General features: G+C 44.9%; 1 protein-coding gene and 1 long non-coding RNA gene across 2 annotated transcripts; one reads left to right on the forward strand and one right to left on the reverse strand.

The window, feature by feature from the left end:
• Positions 1 to 312: 312 nt before the first annotated feature.
• LOC136471649 (uncharacterized) lies at positions 313 to 21,195 on the reverse strand. The gene is made up of 3 exons (XR_010762072.1): positions 21,066 to 21,195; positions 20,114 to 20,922; positions 313 to 4,319 (listed from the first exon to the last, which is right to left on the reverse strand). It is a non-coding gene; the product is annotated as an uncharacterized lncRNA (long non-coding RNA).
• Positions 12,190 to 12,764, forward strand: LOC136474776 (RING-H2 finger protein ATL74-like). Its single transcript, XM_066472333.1, is given in 2 exon segments — positions 12,190 to 12,505; positions 12,508 to 12,764. Coding segments are annotated over 2 exon segments (573 nt in total).
• Positions 21,196 to 24,330: the final 3,135 nt, after the last annotated feature.

Genomic DNA, 24,330 nt, shown 5'->3' on the forward strand with positions numbered 1-24,330 from the left:
GGCCCGATCTTCCGAAAGGTATGATAGCGTCGATTGATGGAGACTTGACGTTCATGATCTAGGCTTCGAACCAAGATTGATTCGGACCCCCGCAACCGTTACACCACTGCTCCGTTGGTTATCAGCCACGCGAACGCGATTGACCTCACCGAGAAGGCTTTCCTGCAAGCGAATCGAGAACACAAGCAAGAACGGGATGAACACAATCTAAAATTGCAAATAAATATGAGGCTTATGATAATGAGAAGGAGTTCAAGTCTTTATTCGAAAGGACTAATCGCCACAGGTGAACAAGATCAAGAACTGGGGCCCTGGTTCACAGCAAGCAGCCTTGGCGGCACAGTTGCAGCAAAATGATGTCTATTTTATGAGGAAATCAAGAACTAAACAAAACCCAAACCCTAAGGAGAGTGATGGCTGGTATTTATAGAGTCTTGGGCGTCACCCCCCTGGACGCGGCCCCTAATGGGCCCAAACACGATACACGGTCCAACGGACCAAAAGACGGTGTCGCAGCACCCTGACAGATTCTGGATGCTGACTTGTTTCGACGATTCCTGTTGATTCCAAAGGCCTTTTGATGTGAAACCAATTGGGTTGGTTTCCTTATCCAATTAGCTTTCCATCCATATGTGGATCGTTGAAAACAGAGTCCGGATGCGTCCTGGGTGACCAGTTTAAGGTAGACTGGTCCTGGAGCCCGAACTAGACTCAAACTTGAGTTGGACTCGGCTTCCACCACGAAAAAGATGAATTGGACGCCCATGCTAGACCTCCTCCTCTACTTGGCTTGTATGCGATGAAGTAGTGATGTCCTCATCATCCTCCCTTTCTTGAATTGAAGTCGTCCTCGACTGAAGTAGATCGTCTCCTCCATTGGATGATAGCAACGATGGTTCCGGAAGAAGACGTTCATCTTGGCGCCCCATCCTTCGCAAAGGCGGCTGCTATGGTGGCTTCCCTGTTGGGAATTCATCCTCCTTCTCCTGTAAAAGGTTAGTACCAACAAGAGGCATAGCACTAGGAGTAGGACCAAGTGGACATATCGGTGATGTACAAGTTAGAGCATAACATGGTTCATCATGATCAACAAGAATAGATTTAAGAGCAAATAAAACTTCTTTCATGTTACTTGATGGTTCATTTGTTGGTTTGCTAAAGTCTTTATCATGGCCTTTCTTTTTCTTTTCAGCAAGTTCCTTTTCATATTGCACAATTTTAGCAGGTGATAAAGGAAGTAAAGCAATGGTCTTTCCTTTAAACATAAAAGTATATCTATTTTGCCTACCATGATGTACAACATTATTATCATATTTCCAAGGGTGGCCTAACAAAAGTGAACAAGCTTGCATTGGCACGACATCAAAATTAGCATAATCATGGTATGACCCGATAGAAAATTGCACACGAGCAGATTGTGTTACCTTTGCCTTACCACTATTGTTGAACCACTAAACATGGTATGAATGTGGAAGAACACGTGTAGATAAACCAAGAGTCTTGACAAGCTCAGAACTTACTAAATTATTGCTGCTCCCTCCATCAATTATAGCATGAACACGGAAATTATTGACAATGAGGAACATTTGAAATAAATTATGGCGTTGTAGCTTGTCTACTGGCTCAACTTGTGTACTCAAAACACGCTAAACAAGGATTGATTTGTAGTCTGTAGTGCATGCCACACTATCAATTACCTCATCAGGATCTTCAGCACTATCCACAAATTTATCTGCATCAAGATCAGTTGCAAGTGCAAATTCATTCTCTTCATCACTAGCACTAGCATACCCGCCATCATCAGTAGCAATATATGCGCGTTTGCTGGGGCATTCTTTAGCAATATGTCCCATGCCCTTGCAGCGGTGGCACACAACTTTAGAAGAGCTGCTAGAGGAAGGTGTAGCAGATCCACTGGAAGAAGGTGTGATAGGAGAATTCTTCTTTACAGGCGCTGGTGGTGTCTACACATTAGAAAATTTACTCACCTCGGTTGGACATGAAGGAATGGATGGAGTCGCGGATGGAGTCATGGATCGCCTAGGTTGTCATCCCTGTACTTCTCTTTCAGCTTTAATTGCATAATGATATAATTGGAAAAATCTAGTCCATTCTTTATAGTCAAGAACATCCTGTATTTCACGACGTAAACCTCCAAAAAATCTAGAACACTTATCCATATCATCCTCTTGTATGTTACTATGTGCTAGACCAATTAAAAGCTCCTGATAATATTCCTCAACAGTTTTACTACCTTGATTTAAACGTTGCAGTTTTAATCGCAGATCACACTGATAGTATGGAGGAACAAATCTTGATTTCATTTGTCGTTTAAGTACAGGCCAGGTTTGAGGTATTTGAGCATTATCATTAGCATTAGCATTAGCATTATTGCAAATATCATTCCACCATAAAAGAGCAAAACTAGTAAACTCACTAGTAGCAAGTCTAACTCTATATTCTTCAGGTACTTGATGGGAGCTAAATTTTTGATCTACAGCCATCTCCCAATCTAAATATGCTTCAGGATCAGCAGAACCAGAAAAAGGAGGTATCTTAAACTTGGTTTTAGAGAAAGGATCATTATTACCTTGGTTGTTACCTCCCATACCGCGTCGGTTAAAGTTCAACCGATTACAGTTACGTGCATCCTCAGCACGTCGTTGAGCTTCGGCTTCAGCCTCTGCGTCGCCATCGTCCTCCTCAGAGAGATCATCATCATCTTCTTCAGGACGTGGTTCCGGATGTCGTTGTTCAACATCTTCAATCCTCTTGGCCAAATTGGTGATTTGTTGAAGGATCTCATTGAACTTGTCATCAAGAACGGCACGGAGCTCATTCTTAGAAACACAGTCATTGAAATCTATAGGTGTGTCCTCGTTTCCTTGGCCGCTGCCTCCGGCTTTTCCTGACATGGTTAGTAGAAAGAAAAAGACAACACAAATAGTATTATCCCTACCAACTACTTAGGTTGTGGACAAGGAAAAATAAGGCACTCAACTCTCAAGCGTCTTACAAGTGTTCTTACCAAAGCAACAGGCGATGCAATCGGTCGGTGACTGTGATACCGTTGTAGCTTGAGTGTAACAGTTGTAAGGTGAACCTGTACTTGGTTAGAAGAAAGTGGAGCTTGGACAGGCATAATATAGTAGCAAGGAATAACAAAATTCGCAACTGAATAGCAAAGCTGAATAAGTATCCTAAGTACTTGTCTTAGTTGCTGGCCTACTCACGTTCCAAGTACTAGATGTATCAAGTGATGTGGACAGCAAGAATATGATTAGGAACAAGGTAGAAATCAGCACACGCAAATACAGCTCAAATGACGCTCTCTATGTGCTCCTCTAGATATTGTTCCACTTTTGCCCCTCTCTTTTTTCTCTATTTTTGGGCTGTCGTTGTTTTTTGGGATTCTTTGACTTTTTCTTTTTATTTTTGCTATTTTTTCTTCACTTAGGAGCACCAAAGAAGTAACCATAGAAAATTTAAGCTTAAACAAGTGAAAGACGTGGCCTGTGGAATTTCCAGAAGACGTGCTCAAAATCAACAAAGACCTTGTGACCACGAAAAGAGGATCTTGTGACCACTTTTTGACCAATCTAAAATTTTTGAACCCCAACAAAGCAGGGGATGGATGGATCCAAAAATTTTTTTGATCGATTTGCATATATGGAACGTCGAAAACGGAGTTCGTATGCAAAAACTAGACCAGTTTTAAGAATGAACTCCGAATTAGAGGACAAAACAGGAACAATGTGCGCAAAAGTGGTCACGACAGCAAGGATTTGATGAAAATAGTGAAGACAAGTGTAACAAATAAGATGGCGTGGACTCGGGTTTGATGAATACAAAGGAATCACATCAATACTTGAAGGTGTTCACGGATTATGATGAAAAACAAAGGGAAAACACAAACTAGACTTAAAAACGATCTAAAACCAGCAACAAGAACTTGACCTAGGGCACAAACTCAACAACGCAAATCAGAGACGAACTTGCACGGCACAATGAGGCTATAGGACAGGGAATATGTGACGATGTATATTTTTTTGGCTTTTTGTGGACTGTAGGTAATGCAAAAACAGTAATAATCTAAAGGGGGAAACAAAGTTATACCTAACGGGCAACAAGGTCTCTGATACCACTTGATGTAGACTAGGCTCGATCTTCCAAAGGTATGATAGCGTCGATTGGTGGAGACTCGACGTTCATGATCTAGGCTTCGAACCAAGATTGATTCGGACCCCCGCAACCGTTACACCACTGCTCCGTTGGTTATCAACCACGCGAACGCGATTGACCTCACCGAGAAGGCTTTCCTGCAAGAGAATCGAGAACACAAGCAAGAACGGGATGAACATAATCTGAAATTGCAAATAAATATGAGGCTTATGATAACGAGAAGGAGTTCAAGTCTTTATTCCAAAGGACTAATCACCACAGGCGAACAAGATCAAGAACTAGGGCCCTGGTTCACAGCAAGCAGCCTTGGCGGCACAGTTGCAGCAAAACGATGTCTGTTTTATGAGGAAATCAAGAACTAAACAAAACCCAAACCCTAAGGAGAGCGACGGCTGGTATTTATAGAGTCTTGGGCATCACCCCCTGGACGCGGCCCCTAATGGGCCCAAACACGATACACGGTCCAACGGACCAAAAGACGGTGTTGCAGCACCCTGACAGATTCTGGACGCTGAATTGTTTTGACGATTTCCATTGATTCCGAAGGCCTTTTGACGTGAAACTAATTGGATTGGTTTCCTTATCCAATTAGCTTTCCATCCATATGTGGATCGTTGAAAACGGAGTCCGGATGCGTCCTGGGTGACTAGTTTAAGGCAGACTAGTCCTGGAGCCCGAACCGGTCTCAAACTTGAGTTGGACTTGGCTTCCACCACGAAAAAGATGAATTGGACGCCCATGCTGAACCTCCTCCTCTACTTGACTTGTATGCGATGAAGTAGTGATGTCCTCATCACTTAGTTTCATGGAACAGTAGGTGGACTTTGTTGTATGTGGTCAATCAAACAATGAATTTGTTCTAGGTGAACATATGCTATTATTTGACTTTGTTGTATGTGGACTTATTATTAGACTTTGCATTAAACATATTATATATATATATATGAACATATGCTATTAGTAGTTGTCTGTGGCCAAAACTAACCACGATCGTGTCACAGCCATGACTCATCGTCGCCTGTTACCCCATCGCCAAAGAACTAATCGGCAACAAGAAGCGGCTGATATCGCTGGGACGAGAGAGCCGCATGATCCAACAAATGGTGACGGTGTCAATCAGGTCGGTGAGAATGAGCAGCCATGGACCCCGTTCGGCTAGCTCGATCTGGGTCAAAATGACCAAGATGGCTAGGTAACTTTGGTATCATGTCACTATGTAGCCACACAAGCTAATCAATTGAGAGGGTCATAGCTTACTTGGTGTCTCTAGCAGGAGCCTCCGACGGTCGAGGAGCCAGAGGGTTCGGGTAGCAGGAAGGCCAGATCCAAGCGAGGCATGTCAAAGATTCCTATTGGTAGGAATGCACACTGGCACATTACTGAGTTCGATGAATTCGGGGATCCACTCTCACCGCCTATAGCTTTGACCAAATACAAGACTATCCTCGGGTTACTTGTTAGGGACTTCATCCCGATTAAGTATAGGAAGTGGATTGGGAAAGATGATGACCGGTGGAGGGTTCCCGAAAGCGAGAAGGATTACATATGGGATGTCAAGATCCCAGAGTATTTCACTTTCCCAACCGAGTATGATAGGGAGTTAGTCAAGAAAAAAGCAAAAGAAATCATGGGGACATGCTTCAAGAATTTCAAGGGGACATTGTACAAGAATTTTGTCCTTAAAAAATAAAGAGCCAGATTTCGATGGTGGACAGTTTAGCAAGCAGAAGGACTTCTGGCAGGCTTTCAAGGAATAGGTTATCCAAGGAGTACTTAGAACTGAGCAAGAAGAATAAGGAGAATTCACAGAAAGCGATGAATCCTCATCATCTCGGCTCTCGTGGCTACGCCAAAAAGATGCTAGAATTTAAAGCAGAACTTCAAAAGATGGATCGCCTTGCTGAGGAAGGCGTTCAGGTTGAGACTGCCGATTGGGAGCCTAGATCGGTATTATACTGTATGGGGAGAAATGTAAGGCATGCCGAGGACGAGAGCTTTAGCTCCTCAAATCAACCCATGAGCGAACTCATCCAGAGGATCTCCCAGGTAACTGAGGAGGTGAGGCAAGGGACTCGCACTTCAAATAGGGAGAAAGACGTGCTCACCCAAGCACTCGGAACCAAGGAGCACCCTGGTCACACTAGAGGAATCGGTGTTGTTCCTTGGAAACTAGCATTCCCCCAAGAATCTAACACTTACCGGAGCCGCTCGAGGGGTAGAGCGGAACATGAGGTAGAGTATTTGAGGAGACTAAAAGAGATGGAAGACAGAATGGAAGCACGGATTGAGGCGACCGTTGAAGCGTGAGTCGAGCAAATTTTGTTGTCCAAGGGGTCAGTAGTACCACAAAACCCTACTCCTAGTGCCTTTAGCCCACAGTTTAGGGGTCGTAGCAGCTGCGGATCGACCCCGCTCAACGAAGAAGAGGTGAATATGCCTCATCCGGTGGACGACATCAATGAACCCGTCAATGTCAGGTTGTACATCCGTCAGGAATGGACAAAGGACAAGGTGGCGCTCGGCCAAGCCTAGCCTGTGGGAGATGGGACAATTAATGGCCGTCCAATTCCACTGGGGTACGCTCGCATCACCATTGATAGAATACTTGATAAGAAGTATAATAAGATACCTATTGAGTACCCCATAGCGAAAGACAAGCCGAAACTTGGTCAAAACAAGGGCTCTCAAGTCGCCTGGCGCAAGCGCTTCATTAAGCTTGACCATCAATTGTCCTCTGATGATGAGGACGACTGCGAGTCTTCGCCCACCCGTGATGATCACTCACCATCTCCCAACATAGATCACTCTCCTCCTCATCCGGAGCCATCACCCCTGAGAAGACAAAGGTCTCCTTCTATTCCTCCTCGTCCGACTCCATCTTCATCAGCCCCAAGAAAAGAGACTCCTCCTCCTCCATCTTCATCAGCACCGGGAAAACAGAATTCTCGTCGTCATCCTCCTCCTCCACCTCAGCCCAAAACAAGATCAAGGACATCCTCGCAGTCGCAGAAAAGGTCCTTGGATTCGATCTCAAATGCTCCCAAAGTGGACCAACATAAAAGAAAAAGGCCGTTCAGTGGCAGCGTTACCACCTTGATGAAAGACAAATTTATAGCACACATCTCGAAGGAAGATTGTATTAGTTTCTTCAATCTATGTGCCTCACTGCCTCCGTTTTTGTTTGAAGTCCGAATTCGAAAGGCAAACACAGAATAAATACGCTACAACAAGAGACGAAGAAATACACAATAAAGATTTAAGGAACATTATGAAGTTAGTCGAAGACAACCCTAATTTAACCATGGAAGAGGCCGCGAACATCTATTATAATGTACAAGGGACAGGAACACCGGCAATGAAGTATGAAAGGGGCAATCTTTTGGTTCCTGATCATGAGTATAAAAATCTGACAACATATATGCGCCAGTTACATGAATATTACATGGCTCAAGCAACAGAGACAGACGACTTTGGTTTTGAGGTTATTATCCGTTCGCCACATGTTTTCCAATATCTTGAAGAAGAGAAGTTCGATGTCGAGTGGGAGTGCTTGTTCCAGCTATACCAGAAATGCTCTCTCGATGTTCAAATGTTGACGCTGTGGACTATGTAAGTACCCTACACGCACGATATTATAATTAACTACTCTCTCGAGACACAAATTGATAACTTTTGAGCACTTCCCATGATTTTATGTAGGTGTATAGCAAAATTTTGCATTCTAAAAAGCAAATCGGATTACATAGGCTTCTTGGACCCCATGTGAGTCAATGAGAGGACATGTCTAGGCCTCTATGGATGTGACGTGGAAGACCTGAAACAGAGATTGATTGCTCTTTTCGATGAATTCACGATGAAGAAGAAAACCCACATACTTCTAGCCTACAACTGCGAGTATGTGTTCTCGGCTTTTAATTTTATGCTTCTTTTTTCGTTAAGATTATTCGATAATTAGGATTTTGTGATTGCAGCAACCATTTCGTCTTCATTTGTGTTAATCTTGCCAAAAATCTGCTCGAGGTATGGGACTTAAAGAAAAAACCATTTCATCATCTGGATGCACTGGTGGCAGTGCTGAATTAGTAAGCGATCCTAATAACTATTATTTTCTAATCACACATACCGCTTTCTAATGTTTCTCCTTTTAATGTTGCTCAGTGTCCGAAGAAGACATATTGGTGGGACGCCGGTCCCATTCAAGGTTGTCGAAATGGAGGGGAAGTACCTATCACAGCCGGCGGGAAACAATGAATGCGGGTTTTATGTAATGTGGGCAATGCTTCGCTACATCGGTGGGAAATCGGAAGAAGCCGATAAGTTGGTGTGTATAATCTCCATTTCATTTATGTCTGTTAATAATTCAACAAAATAATTTACTGTTCCTCTCTGGATATCATCTTTTTTGAACGACGGCGCAAGAAATTTAAGCACGAAAGGCTGCTAGACATGGAGATCGTCGCACTACAATCGGAGCTGGCAAAATTCATCTTAGCCGAGGTATTGGAAAAAGATGGAGTATTTTTCATTGCACAATCCGTGAAGTACAAGGACAAGTATGGCCCAGAGCGGCTCGCCAGATTATTGTAGGAAGTTCGAGAAGCATGTGTAAAGTCCAAGAACATTTCTTTTTTATTTTGAGGGATCGAGATGTGGATAAGAACATTTGAATTGTAACCGTAACATTTGCAATGTTTAATATTGATGGACCTGTCGTCTACGTAGTGTATATAAAGCGAAACACGATTCCACGAAAAAATATAAATTAAAATAAATTATAAAACAATAAAATACGAACGGGCCATCACCGCCGGTTAGCAACAAACCGGCAGTGTTGTTGTAACCATCACTGCCGGTTAGAAGGAAACCGACAGTGTTGGCTTGCTCAACACTGCCGGCTTGAACCTTGAATCGACACTGATAGTTACGAGAACACTACCGGTTTGATCTATGAACCGACACTAATATTTACTACAACACTGTCGGTTTCATCCATAAACCGATAGTGTTGGCTTGCTCAACACTGCCGGCTTGAACCATGAACCGACACTGATAGTTACGAGAACACTGTCGGTTTGTCCATGAACCGACACTGATATTTACTACAACACTGCCGGGTTGATCCATGAACCGACAGTGTAGGCTTGCTCAACACCGCTGGCTTGAGCCAAGAACCGACACTCTTGAAGCAACCGTCACTGTCGATTGGCACTACAAACCGGCAGTGTTGTTCAACTGGACACTGCCGGGTGGAGCCAGGAACCGATACTGTTTCCTATAGATCAGTGTCGGTTTTAAGGACCGGCAGTGATGTCAACTCCCCATCACTGTCGGTATGCCACTGTCGGTTCAAAATCCGGCAGTGAAGTGGGTTTTTGAACCGGCAATGATGTCCAGATCTGAGGTAGTGGTGGCAATCAATAGGCTTGTGATAACTGAGGGCATGTTTGTAGGGCTGTGCAGTTTTTCAACTAACAAAAACCGAAAACCAAACCGAGCAGAGGCAAGCCGATGAATCGGTTTGTTCGGTTGTTTGTTTTGGTTTTCAATATTTTAACCCCGGAAGTTTGATCTTCGGCTACAGCTTCGGTTTTTTATTCAAACCGAACCAAAGAACTGATCCAACGAACTAATTAAGACAACAATCGATGAACACCAGCAAACCCCCTGCGGTCTGCCTGGCGGCCCCCTCCCCCAATCTCCTAGTCTAGCAACTCACCAAGGCCTAATAATATGCATCACCGGCCTCGCTCACTCCCACTCCCACCCCTAGACTACAACATTCAGACTTACATGCACTCCTAAACCCCAACTTGTTTTGGCTGGTGCAATTCTTTAATTATGAAGAACCTAACACCTTGATCGGGGAAGGCTTGGTGGTCACGAGCGTATCTCAATGGAGTTCCAACGTGGCGAGAGGTTGTGTTTTGGCATTCAACATTAGGGGATACATAAACGTGTGATGATTGGGAGTTTACACTCTTGTTTGATCCTTTACTTATTACTAGATTTACACTTTCTCATTGTGCTTGACGGTGTGCTATTCGGTTTTGCTATGGTACCTCTAAATAACTGCAGACCGTCGATCTAGGTGGCTATAATCAGATAGGAGAAATATTTTTTTTATTTTTGAGAAATAGGAAAATAATTAAATTTGAGGTAACATATCTATCAATTAGAGATCTAACATGCATGCAAACATGTGACCGTGGATTTGTATTGGATGATTCCCAACGTGACAGGTGACATTTTTTCATTAATTAATCTACGTGGAGTTGTAACTTATCTCAACGTTAGATGTACATAAACGTTAGTTGTATTTTTTTCTACAATGTGACAAACGTAGAGGTGCATTTTAGTTATTTATTTAAATTAATCTATGTTGGTATGTAAATTAAATATTTATTTTTATAATTCAACATTAGTATTCAGTAATCTTTTGACGTTGATTAGGCTCAAACCATCAATATATATATTCACATAATATGTTCATGTATATGATGTACCTCTGCAGCTCTACTTTGGCAGGTCTGGTATGGTGCTAGGCACCCTTTGCCTTGCGGGCTCCACCTGCATTGCATGTCGCTGTTGCATGTTGGTGCACTCCATCGCTTTCTATGGCAACAAACAAACTATTCTTGGATATTTGATATCTTATATACATTTGTTTAGTTTGTTGCCTTTTATTTTTTATTTTTCAAAACATTTTAGTTAATTTATAATTATTTAATTGTTGTATGCAACTCAAAAATCAAGGGCTAAGATTTGTTTGAGATCTTACCTCATCCTATGAGGTAAAGGTTGTACCTAAAGCAAGGCCCTGTGCTCTTTACTTTTCCTAGACTTAGCATATGCTAGTTTACTTATGTGGCTCCCCTAAACTTTTGTGGGTTTTTTTAAACAGAGAGCACTACAAAAACATAGGTAGACATCATGTATATCCCTAGGCTAGTTTTTAAAGAGCCAATTAATCCCCTCCTCTTAGGTATTGACCTAAGTTTTTAAAGAGCCAATTTATCCCCTCCTCTTAGGTATTAACCGCTCATATCCTTACACCATTGCCTCCTAGCCTTGATAGTGGCACAACATGATCCTCATCGACATGGTTGTCCTTTTGTGCCAGTCGAGTACATGCTCTAGTACACAGAACTTGAGGACCGGCGATTCTAAACCTATTTTCACTAGCGTTTTTATCAACTGCCAGTGTGAAAGGCCAGTGAAAGTCGCGAACTTCACAGGCATCTTCAAGAGAATCACCACTACAAATCGAACACTCAGCAGCATCTGCATGAGGGGGGAGCCCGAAGCGACATCAGCGGCAAAGTATTCGCCCGAGCAGCGACGATGACAAAGCATCCGTCAAAGAAGAGAGACAGTGGCAAAGAATTTGTTGCGAAGAACCAATCGACTACGGCAACACCAAGCAGGCTAGACAGACCATTGGAGGAGCTTGAAGCACGCACGGCATAGCACAGGAAGGAGCAACTCCTGCAAGAGTAGCAGGAGATGGGCTGCAGAAGTGCTCCAATGATGGCTTTAGGAAGGACGTTGATATCCGTAGACGCCAACAACGCTAGTAGAAGCACACAGGTAGGACGTTCGACCCCAGCCTGCCCCTGACAAACAGAAACTCCTACGACGCCTCCAACAAGGTAGAACAAGCCTAAGCTCTCAATTCCGCCGTGCGGTGGTCATTAGTAATACGTATACTCGTATAGTCCATTAATTATTAATTGTTCATCCGGATAAAGTAACACATGTGTAGTATGAACAGGATAAGTAGCTGAATGTTCATTTATTAAAATTCGACACGAAAATATTGACCAAACTGCAGCAGTGACACGCTAAAGCCGCCTGGCCCGCCTGGTGCCAAACCCCCATGGCGAACACTATAAATTGCCGCGAAAACGTTCGTTCATGGCGGCAATGCACACGATTGAAGCTAACGAGCTAGTGCACGCAAGCTAAGCACGGCAATCAGCTTCTGACGACGCGCTCACCGATATCACCATGCTCAACTTGTACCCAAGGCACCAGCTCCAGGCGAGGAACGCCGACGCCGGCGTCGTCGATGAGGTCGACGGCGGCTACAACCCCTTCTACGGCATTGCAGTCGTGTGCCTGTCCATCTTCCTCTTCTGCGTGCTCGCCGCCTCGGTCATCGTCTGGAAGGCGCTCGCCATCGCCGCTCTGGCCGCGCTGCTGCTCGGCATCGGCGGCTGCTTCGCGCCCAAGGGGTGGCTCCATCGGCCAGCAACAGGGCAGGGCGCGGCTGCTTCGCGTTCCAGTGCAGCCCGCTAAAGGCCGACGACGGCAGGTCTGAGCCGGCAGCGGCGGCTGCAAGCAGCGGCGTCGTGTGCTCGGTGTGCCTGGAGGACGTGCGCGGCGGCGAGATGGTGCGGCAGGTGCCGGCGTGCAGACACATATTCCACGTGGGGTGTATCGACATGTGGCTGCACTCGCACGGGACGTGCCCGATGTGCCGCTGCGTGGTCTCGCCGCCGTTCAAAGCAGTGACAACATCGAGAGATGCGGCTGAGGCACCAGAGTCGTCAGCTGATGATGACGAGTTGCCGCCGGTGTAATTAACTAGCGTACGTAGTAGCCATGTACATATACACGTCATGTATAGTACAAATTCTATACAATGTTGTTACAGATTCTATTATGACTAGCAAAATTGCCCGTGCGTTACAACCGGGTTAATAAAAAACATATACTAATTTTTATTCGACTAAAGATTTAGATGTATAAGAAATGATTGTTTATGTTAAATGGTCGAATTTTGTTTAGTGTGCAAACACTCATAGCAGTTGTGGTTCGTCTCCTTCACCTCGTCGATCTCCTCAAACACCGCTACAATCTCCTCTAACTCGCCCATGCAGTGCGCAATGTCCTTCCTCCATACCTTTTGAAGTGTGCACTCCCACCGCGCCACAGCGTTGCTGCTTTCAGCGTAATACGTGATTTCAGCGTAATGCGTGATAACAGGATGCTATGTGGTCGGAACGCCAGCACCGCGCCTAGTGCACCGCCGATGAGCAGTGTCCCAGACAGAGCCTCATCGTGGGCGGGATGCTTCACAAGTAGCAGGACCACTAAGCTTCCAGAGATTGGAGCCCCAGTTGACGAGCTTGGCTCTGCTCCATGGCATTGCACTCCGTGAACATCACACAGTCGCCTCGCCGATGTGGCCTTCGAGCCATAGAATCCTGATCTTCACATCAATGCGTGTTTCTGACGTCGATGCAATGAAGCTCTTCTATGCAGTGGCGGCAAGACCAAGCGTAGGGCCGAGCCATGCAGATACACAAGTTTTATTGTATGCGGCTGATGCGGCATCGTCTGGGCCGCCTGTAGGAGTATTAAGCCGGTTTGCATCACTATTTGCGGGAAATAGACCTGTCACCTATGGTGGAGTGGCCTTGAGTGCTATGTGCTCCTTCGTTGTATTTCATTTGGACATTTTTTCTTTTAAACTTTAACTCGGTCAATATGCGTCCATTGTACATGAAATTTTTACCATATATTGTACACATCAATAGATTACCATAAAAATTTCACTGTGAAATTAAAGGACTACGGAAACATCCTCTATCAGTTTATGAAAGAAAATACAAATCTATAAGTACAACAAATATTTTATACAAAAGTGTTGACCAAGTTAAGGGGAGTTAAAAAATAATTTTGCTATTTTTATGTGATTTTACACGTAATTTACAAGTTTACTGTTTTACGAGAAAAAGAGAAAAACGAAAAAAAGAAAAGGGGCCAGCACTTGGGCCGTGGCTCGGCCCAGTCCACTGGCGCAAAAGACCCACATGGCGGATTACAGCCCAGCGGCCCAATTTGGGGTGAACTTTGACATCAGGAATCTAAGAGTTTCTTGAATTCAATTTAGATCCTCTCACTTTTTCTTTCTTTTTCTTTCTTTCTTGCACTTTTCCACCTAGAACCCTTCCTTCTCTTCTAATTATTTTTCTCATCCTCTTCCCCAAACCACGGAACAGAGGCGCCGATCTCAGCCCTATTCTTACCGCGTCCCCTACGTCGCGCTCTGCCTCGCCCTAGACGTAGTAGTCCTCATGCGCCGTTGAGGGATTCGAGGTGGAGGAGCCCTGGAGTCGGACGCTGCACGCAGAGGGCCCAGGCGACCAGCGATGGGAAAGGTCGAGAAACTGCGGAAAGTACTCCGTACGGAAACACATCCGGATCCGGATAGGAAAAAATACCGATAGGGCAGACCAAAATATGACCGGACCAAAAAGATTGGCTGAAATTTTACCTCTTTATTATTAGGTATACATGAAAAAATTACGATTTGTAGTTGGTGGTAATTAGAGACAACTAGCTAGTTACAGAGTCATTTTTGTCATGCCATGGTAACAACTTCATATCATGACAAATTTTCATGATTTGTGATAAAATTGCAGTCATTAGTTAGCAGAGTTCTTATCGTGCTTCATGTCCATCAATTCGGTGATCGTACCATCTTTTAGAACACGAATTTTGCACCAACCACTTTGGCCTCTCATTTTGCCACGTGGCTTGTTGTTTTTCACTGTCTAATTCTTTATCGGACCGTCAAAAAGCGGGCAATGCAGCTACCCTTTCTAGAACCTTGGTTCCTGCGCCGCAAGAGCTGATCCTGGGGATCCCACCTCCCTTCAACGCGCAGAGGCACTGGCAACCTAGAGCAGGGCAGGTGCCGCGGCGATGACAGTGGCACGGCTGAAACCAAATGGTCCCAAGTGTGATTCTGCAGAAGGGCACGGTGTTCCTCTTCCATAGCTGCTCGCCAATTGGGGTCGGCTAGAGCGCTACGGAAGGTCTTCGGCACCGGTGACAGAGGTGCAGCGTAGTACACAGCAGGCATCTGAAACCCACTCTTTGAACGCGTGGCCATGGTGTGCTGATTGGTCACTGAAGGGACCACAACAGCACCCTTGGGCAGCGGAGGAGCGGGGGCTGGTGCAGGAGGCTGTGGCCGGCGCGTGTAGTGTTGGGCGAAGAGACGCTCCGGCCGGAGAGGTGGGAACCTAGGTGGGGGCCCACGGGGCGGTGACGCTAGCGACGGGAAGCCTGCTAGAGACATCGATGCCGCTCGAAGTGCTGGTGGGACGTACAGCCGACGAGCAGAGGCATCCCCAGCACTAGCCGCGGTGGGCGCAGGCAGGCTGGGCACAGGAGAATCGCCGGTGGCCGCGCGTGGAGCAAGCAGAGGGCCTGCCAGGATCCTGGTGAGTGCAGCGCGGGAGGGATGTAGAGCGCGGGCACCGGGGGATCAACATGCATTGCTGGTGGCGAGGGCGCCCCAGGCACAGTCGTTGAACGACCGGCAGGGGCGCTACTTGTGGCAGCAGTAGGGGGCGCCCCAGGCATAGCCGCTGAGGGGCCGGCAGGGGCGCTAGTGGTAGCTCCGTGAGAGGTACCTATAGACACAAACTTGTGCGGCGGTCTAATAGGAACGGGCACACAGTCAGTAGCTTCAAGAAACTCGAGGTTCATTGGAATGCGAGGACCATCGCACTCGGCAAAAGGAGAGGCATTTTCATCGAAGATGACATGCCTGGAGATGATGACTCTGTTGGAAGAGAGATCAAGGTAGTGGTATCCTTTGTGATGAGCGGAGTAGCCAAGGAAAACACACAGGACGGACCTAGGAGCGAGTTTATGTGGAGCCATGGCGGACAGGTTTGGGTAACATTTGCAACCGAAGACTCGCAGGTGATCATAGGCTGGAGGCTTGCCAAAGAGGGCAAGGTGAGGTGTGGAAAGTTGGACAGTCTTGGTGGGCAAGATGTTAAGCAAGAAGGTCATCGTGGAGAGGGCCTCGACCCAGTAAGAGGGAGGCATGGACGCCTAAAAGAGCAGGGAGCGAACGACATTATTTATAGAATGAATAATACATTCGGCTTTACCATTCTGAGGTAGAATGCAGGGGCAAGACATGCAAAGGTGGATGCCTTGGGTAAGAAAGAAGTTACGGGTGCTAGAGTTGTCAAACTCTTTCCCGTTATCACACTGGACAGCCTTGACTTGGGCGCCAAATTGAGTGGAGGCGTAGGCGATGAAGTGAGCAAGCGTACTGAAAGTGTTAGATTTAAGGCACAGAGGAAAAGTCCACAAATAGTGAGTGCAATCATCAAGTATAACCAAATAATATTTGTATCCAGAAATGCTGACAACTGGGGAGGTCCACAAACCATAATGAATAAGATCAAACTTGCTAGACGCACGAGAGGTGGATGCATGAAAGGGCAGACGAACATGACGCCCTAACCTGACAAGCATGACATAAATCTGAACAATCATCAATCTGACTAAGAAATGCTAGACGCAAGCTTCGACAACGCCTCATGACCAGGGTGGCTGAGACGTCGATGCCACTAGTGGATAGGCAGCCCGGGACGACAAGGGAGTGTGCTGGAGGAAGGCGCATAGGGTACAGCGGTCCAAAGCTATTGCACCTGACGATCTCGGTCCGAGACGGAAGAGCCTTCACAGAACAACCAGCAGGGTCAAACTCAACAGAGCAATTATTGTCGGTAGTAAATTGGCGAACAGAGATGAGATTCTTAATTAAGGTGTGGTGACACAAGGACATTATTAAAACGTAAAGCATGTGGCAACTCTAGGGATCCAGGTGGCAGTGACAGGAAGAAAAGAGCCATTACCGACAACAATAGATGAAGGAGTAGGATACCGCGGGACAAGAACATGTGAAAGAGAGGTGGACTGAGAGGTCATATATGAAGTAGCACCTGAGTCGAAGTACCACTCGTTGTTCTGAGGTGGAGTCAGCTACATCGTGCTGAAGGCGGAGGCGAGGGCCGAAGGATCCCATGAAGGGAGACCGGTTACAGGGTTGTAGTAGCCTGGCGCGACCCACTGACCGGTGCTGTCGATGGCAGCAAGCTGCTGTTGGGCGATGAGAGCCTGCTGCTGCTACTACTGAGCGGCGAAGGCCTGCTGCTGGGCGAGGAGGGCCTGCTGCTGCGGATGCAGCGGGATGGGTGCTAACAAAGGACGAGGGCCACCTGCCCACATCTGGATCGACCCCATCCAGGGATTGTAGGGGGTGGGCCAGCTCCTGACACCGGCCTGCTGCTGCGATGTGGTAGCATGCTGCTACAGCGTACTAGAAGGGGGGCGCTGCCCCTATCCGCCAGTGGTGCCACCGCCACTACCGCCCTTGCCGCCACCGCCGCACCTGCAACGGCGATTGTAGGAAGGCTTGGAACCCCCACCAGCGCCCCTAGAGCCTGTGCCGGATGACGTAGGGGTAGGGCTAGGAGAGTTGGACGTGTTAGAGACGGCGAGCGTAGTGGCAGGGCGTCCTTCCGGTTCTCCAAGGTGAGCTCCTCAAGGATGAGGCCGTCACGGGCCTCCAGGAAGGAGGGGAAGGGCCGGGTGCGACGTAGGAGGGCCTCGATGTGGCTGAAGTGCTCGTTGATGCCGCGGATGACGTTGAGGACGAGGGTGTGATCAGTGATGACCTCACCAAGGGCCGTGAGATCGTCGGCCATCTTCTTCAGCCGGCGGCAGTAGTCGGTGATGGAGAGGTCACCTTGGACGAAGTTGCGAAACCGCATCTCAAGATGGATGGCGCGCGCCTCCCTGTTGCCGAGGAACTAAGATTCGACGGCGAGCCAGGCATGCCGAGCAGTGGAGCCCTGGGCGGAGATGATCTCGACAAGATCGTCGGTGAGTGTGGCGGCGATCCAGGACTTGACGACGCAGTCCATCCAAGCCCAATCAGGCGAGACAGGGACCGGAAGGGCCTGGCAGACGTGGTCCTGAAGAGAGAACTTGCCGAGGATGAGCATAAACTGGTCGCGCCAACGGTTGAAGTTGCCAGAGTCCACATCGAGGATGATGGTGATGTGATTCTGAATGTTGTTGACGGCGACCGCCTGGACATGGAGCTGCAGGAGGGCAACAGCCTCGTGAAGAAGCATGGTGGCGCGGAGGTCGGTGGTCGGCGCCGGTGCACCTCCTGATGCGGCACCGGAAGATTCCAGAGTGGTAGTGGCAGCAGCGGCCGCACTCCTTGGCGGCGCGGGCCAGGGCGTCGCTGGCGCGCTGGGTAGCGGCGTCACACTCTTTGGCGGCGGCCATGGCTTCCTCCTCAGCCTGAAGGGCGCGCTCCAGGGCAGCATCATGCGTGTCCTGGCGTTCGCGTTCGAGGCGCTGAGCAGCAGAGCGACCTTGTCGGTCTGGACTGCGACAGAGGAGGCGACGGTGTCATCCCCAGCCTTGGGGGTAGAGGGGGGAGTTGCTGGCATGGCGGCGCTGCACGGCAAGAGACCGGCGCGCAGGTGGGCGCTGCACGGCGAAGTGCCGGCGCGCGAGCAGTAGGGCAGCGAAAGAAAAGGAGCTAGGCGGCTAATACTATGAGAGTCAATATAGCACAGGAATAGTAGATTGATTTAATGTGTACAAATGGGTGCATCATATATAGGCAAGGATCGGTGTAGGATATATAGAACACACCCAATCAACGGAGATCCTTGCCTAATCTGGGAGATCAACTACTATAATGCCAAAGGCAGCCCAGCCACCAGGTGTGGGCGCCTAGGCCCATGGCCCAGCCCTATAGGCGCTAGTCTAACACTATTTAACAATATAATGATATCATATGCCATTGTAGTCTTGAACTACACTACTTCTCGAATACCTGTCATGATTTCCTAGTTGATCAAGTCACCTGGATCCTCCTTTATATAATCCTACGGCACCCCAAAATAGTTTACTTCTTTTCGTGGTGAATTGTTCTTTGAGATGTTAATTTGTCAATTTCATCCATTGTTTTATTTGACAATTTTATCACTTTTCCTCTCATATACTGTTTAATCCCAATCAAACACATTTTAGACTTAGAATAGAAAATGATTATCCATATGAAGATGAAAAGCCTCAATAACTGAAAGAAAGGAGGCTAGAAGCAACAATAACAAACATTCGACCACTACTAAAGAAACATCGTCCTTGTGTGCCTATCCTTACCGGGAGATGAATTTTGAGCAACCAAAGTATTCATGTCAGTTGGTTTGTACCATTTTTTACCAACAGCAATAGGGAGTTCTATAGTATTAGTAGTGAAGTTCTATTGAACAAGAGAAACTGTTTGTTGATCAATAATTGTGAAAGGACTAATTATTCTTGATCAAAGATTTAGTTTTTTTTGCCCTTGACTACCATATGGAGAAGGCATCAATGGATAGTTGACAACTCACAAATTAGTTCTGATATTATACCAATAGAGTTACACATGGAAACCAAACTAATTACACTAACTAGTATATATTTATATGCAGTCATTGATAATCACTTTTTCCTTGATATTCACAAACAATTTTGGAAGCTCCACTGGAGCAAATCCCTGTTATTTAATCTTAGACTTAGATTCTTTTTTCTGGATGTTGTTTTCTACCACTATATCAACATGTTATATGTATTATTTATATATCTAGTAGTTTATAAATGGTAGAAAAAATAACCAAAATTACATACTACAAAGTACAAGTAGCAGGAGGTATGGTTAGATTATATCTTCGGAGGTACAATTTTTTGCATACACAAGAGCAATCATTTAATTTGCTTATAAAGTGATGAGCTCCAGAAGTATTGGCCAGGCTATGCAAATTTGACAATTAGGGATTGCATTTTGCTGAATCTGATAGAATTCTTTTGCCCTGTATGTAATTAGGTACCAATTAGAGGATTGGGCGATAACTTAGGTACTTGGGCCCTTTGAGCCATCCTCCAACCCAGGCTCAAACACATATGCTCACTCTCTTTATAAAAATTTTAGGTTGTAGCAAAATTGTTGTTCAAACTTTAAATACAGAACGTGTAGTTTTATTGTAAAAACAGATTATCAATTGGACAAGTCTACAGGCAGTATGGAGACTGGAGACATCAGAAATACCTTCTATGTCGCAGATGTTCGCTGAGTTGATCAGTGAGTTGTTGTAAATTGCAAGCTTCAGAATGGTGGCGCCACCCAGTTTGTGAGAGGATGCTTCTGAGCAGACTCCTCGTATCAGGCTTCCTTGACGCTCTCACAAAAGCATGGCATCCAAACTGCCATCCAAGCCCTTGAAGAATTTGCTTCGCAAGTGTGGTCTTCCCTATACCTCCCAACCCAGAAATAGATATGACATTCATCTGCTTCTCTCCATTATTCAGCAGCTTGATAAGCTTTTCCTTAGAATCATCGATACCCACAAGAAGGCTAGCAGCCTCCCTTGACCACTCTGGAATCCAATGGCTACGCATAAAGTTACTAGAACTCGGGGAGGTGCTGTTATCAAGGACAGTACCGCTTGTGCCGTTCACTAGCATCTTGCAGACGAGCCCTTAGTTCCTTGATTTGGCTGACGATATTTGGGCGCGGATTCAGTGTCCTGGGAAGCCGGCTGATCTTGAGACAAGGAGCTACGCCAACAGACCCAATCTTCAATTGAGAATGGAACAGCCAGTCAATGTAGTCCTCAGTGTCGTAGCATATTTCACGGACTTCTTTCATCCAGTACTGCTTCATAAGGTTAGGGTCATCCTCATCTGAAAGCTCCAGGAGGAAGGTGTCTATGCCTTCCAGATCTTCTTTCAGAAGGTCGAAACTCTCTCTCACTGGGTTGCGCAGCAAGTGTTGGGACTCAAGCCAATCGAGCTTCCAAAGAAGAGAGCCCATGGGGCCCCGGGAGCTACTAACCGGAGGCTCCATCTCCAGTCCCCCTGAGGCGAAAGGATTGGAGCAAACAGGATGATTAACCAACTATTTTGAAAGAAGCATATGGGGGATCAGAAAAAACTGATCGATAAGCTGAAAAGACTACCCCTCATGCGAAGGAAAAGGGAGCAGGCAACAAGGAGCTCACCTAATGGAACTTTGGAGGACTCGAATCCATCGCGCGATCGTCAACAACGAAGTGGGGGCAATTTAAGATGTGGAGTACGGCGTTCCTTTTCTCTCTCCTATGGCGTGACTAATCCTCCACCTCCTCCTCCGTTGACTTCTCTGGCTGCGCAGGATGTGTAGTTAGCGAGGTTTTAAATAACAGAGCATGTACAAGAGTGTTTTCCATATTCCTCTAAATTATCGTTTAGGGAGCTATGTTTTTTAGAAAACAGAAAAATTCCAACCTTAGCGACCGTATACAGACAAGTCTTACAATGTTGTCAGCTTATTTGATGTCAAAGATAAAGAGAAAGAGTATACTTAAATAGGAGGAAATCATAAGCAAAGTCTATTATTAGTTTGTCATCCATTCTTGGCGAATACATCTAGAGTGATAACCTCCAACGCTTTGCCATCGAAACGTCTCTCCTTTTATCTTCACGCAGCAGGTGCATCTAGAATCGCAACCAATATGCTCCTCTAAAGATAACCTACATAAAAGAAATATTTTGTTTTTCTTCAAAAACAATATCATTATGAGTACACCAAATTAACCAAATAATAGCAGCAGCTCCCATAAAAATCTATTTTTTATCCTCCCTCCTCAATGCCCGTGAGCAAGCTTGAGTAGTAGATCTAAGAAAACATGTGACTAGGAGATGTAGGTGCGGTTAACCCAGTAGAAATATGAAGAATATTCCAAATAATTTTTGCATGGAAGCAATAAAAAAAAGGTGCTTTGTTGTTTCATTGCGATCACAGAAACAATACTTTTGGCTGCCGGTCCAGTTCCTCTTAGCTAAATTGTCCTTTGTTAAGATAACACCTCTTCGGAGCTACCAAAGGAAGATTTTTATCTTAAGAGGAAGCTCGCTTCTCTTATAATCCGTCTTTTTCAGCTTGTTTTTTTCAGTCGGAACAGTGTTTTTCTCTCACAACAAATCAGCCGGAACAGTGTTTCGGCTTGTTTTTTCAGCGAAGCGAACGGGGCCAAATTTATCAGTGAAAAGGGTACCCTGGTTTATCATGTACACATACATTGACCGTACAAATTGACCATGATTATGTAGGCCCCAGTTAAATACATCCCTCTCATTTGAAAGTTGAACATTGGTTATTTTAGCTACTAGGTTAAGCTAAGCCGTCCATTTATGTTCAGTTAATGCTATGCGAAAAGACACATTAATAGGCACTTAAATTCATAGAGAGCTATTTACATAAAAATTCTTTTCTATAACTTTCACTCTCGAACCGCTTTTCTATATTTCATTTCCGCTCTAGAGAGCAATTCTCATTTTTCTATCTTTAGCTAGCGAGAAATCCAGAATAGAAGATAATTATACTTGGATAACCAATTAAAGAAACTGTTGAAGCGTATTTTTTCACCAAAATCTCTATTTCTAACAATTAGGAAGGATATAGGGATCCTCTTGGAGTTGCTCTAAGGGTCTATTTGAAATAGGGAAATAATTCTTATTCTTATGTTTTTTCTGTGAAATTAAATTGATTCCCATAAAATTTAAAAATCTTGCGTTCCAAATAGAGCCTAAAACACTTAGAACCACTTATGATGTAAAGTACTTTTAGATTTTTAGAAAAAATACTTTAATTTTGAAGCATCATGAAGTTAAAACAAACTTTACAATTTTGAAGACATAGCATTGCTAAAATTATAGTCTTTTGTAGTTTTAAAAACTCCACTCTAGATCTTTTAAAAAAAAGAAAAACATGGTTTTGCATGTCTATAAGTTGATCTATGTTTTCTTAATACTATTGCATCTTAATACCACAACATCCAAATCAGAACCTAGCGGTGTCCTCCACCGAATGTTATAGAAAGTATAGTGAAATATTGCGGAAGCTATTTCATTTAGCAATTTAATAGAAATATGAAATTATTATTTAATTTTGTAAATAAAGTTAAGTAAGAAAAATTAAAGAACATAAATACATGTATAAGGTTAACAGAGAATATTTCTCTGCGACCATTACTTAATATTAATTCTATCCACTAACATACTCATAGCTATGATCAAATATTCATACTATTCAACATTCAATATTCAACAATTTAGTAATTATTAAGTGGTTTATTATGTCATTTATTAAGTAAATAACATAACAGATATCAATAGATTATAGTCCTCTAGAGTAAGGACTGAATATTTAGCTCAGCCATGGTTAGTTGTGCTAAATTATTTCACCGTCAAGCCAAAATACCGGTACTTAGGGAAACTAGAGTAAGGAATGAATATTTAGCTCAGCCAAGATTAGTTGTGCTGAAATTATTTTGCGTCCAAGCCAAATACCGGGTACTTAGGGAACTAAAACATCATAGCAACAATAGCACATAATGGTGGATCTAATGAAAATCATAGTAGTTAGTATTGTACCATGTCAAAAATATTTGTCGCACTCTTCAATACCTATTTTTTACCACTAGTATCTTCCAGTACAAATTTGTTCTTAAAATTCTCTAAACCTATGAGATTCCACTGAATATTTTCAGTGCAAATATACCAATATACATTGTATGTTTCCAAACAAAAAGATTCAAAAGTTATTGTTGTTTGTAGGTTTTAGCAGTTTGACCAAATATTGTTGTCCTATACATACCCAAATCTCAGTGCCAGGCCCTAGGGGGAGGGCACAGGGGTGCGACGGGGCGGGGGAGGGGCCCAAGCTCAGGTATACAAACCCCCAAGGCCCTATAAGTCTATTAGGACATCATCAGCAAACTAATGAGAAGACAGAAGAGAGTCTGAGAACTAGCCAGGTGGCCCAAGAAGACAACGTCGGACTTTCTTTTCCAGGCAGAGAGGAGATGAGGAGAGCCACGCCGCACACTCTGATCGTGACTCACGAGTTCGTGATGCGTCGACGACATCTTGGTTCCTGCCTTCTTGTGAATTGCGATCGCCGATCAGTTGTTTCAGTTCATGTCCAGGCCCTAGGTATTTTTTTCCTTGTTCATTTTTTAATCCAAATTAATTATTTATATAGTATTCCAAACTTCTAGTATTTTGTACTCATATAGTCTAATTTAGGTGTTATATTAAAAATATATTATTGGATTATTTTCGCTTTGCAAGTAAAATTAGCGCTTATATATTATAAGATTTTAGAGGGGCCATCGCGACGAGTTCGCAAGAGGCCTTCAAAATCCTAGGATGGGCACTGTACCCAATTAGATTATTCGTAGATCCAGACCACCTAACCCCGCTCAATCATTCATGTTGCATGTG

This window comes from Miscanthus floridulus, chromosome 8, assembly GCF_019320115.1.
Source record: "Miscanthus floridulus cultivar M001 chromosome 8, ASM1932011v1, whole genome shotgun sequence".
Lineage (NCBI taxonomy): Eukaryota > Viridiplantae > Streptophyta > Magnoliopsida > Poales > Poaceae > Miscanthus > Miscanthus floridulus.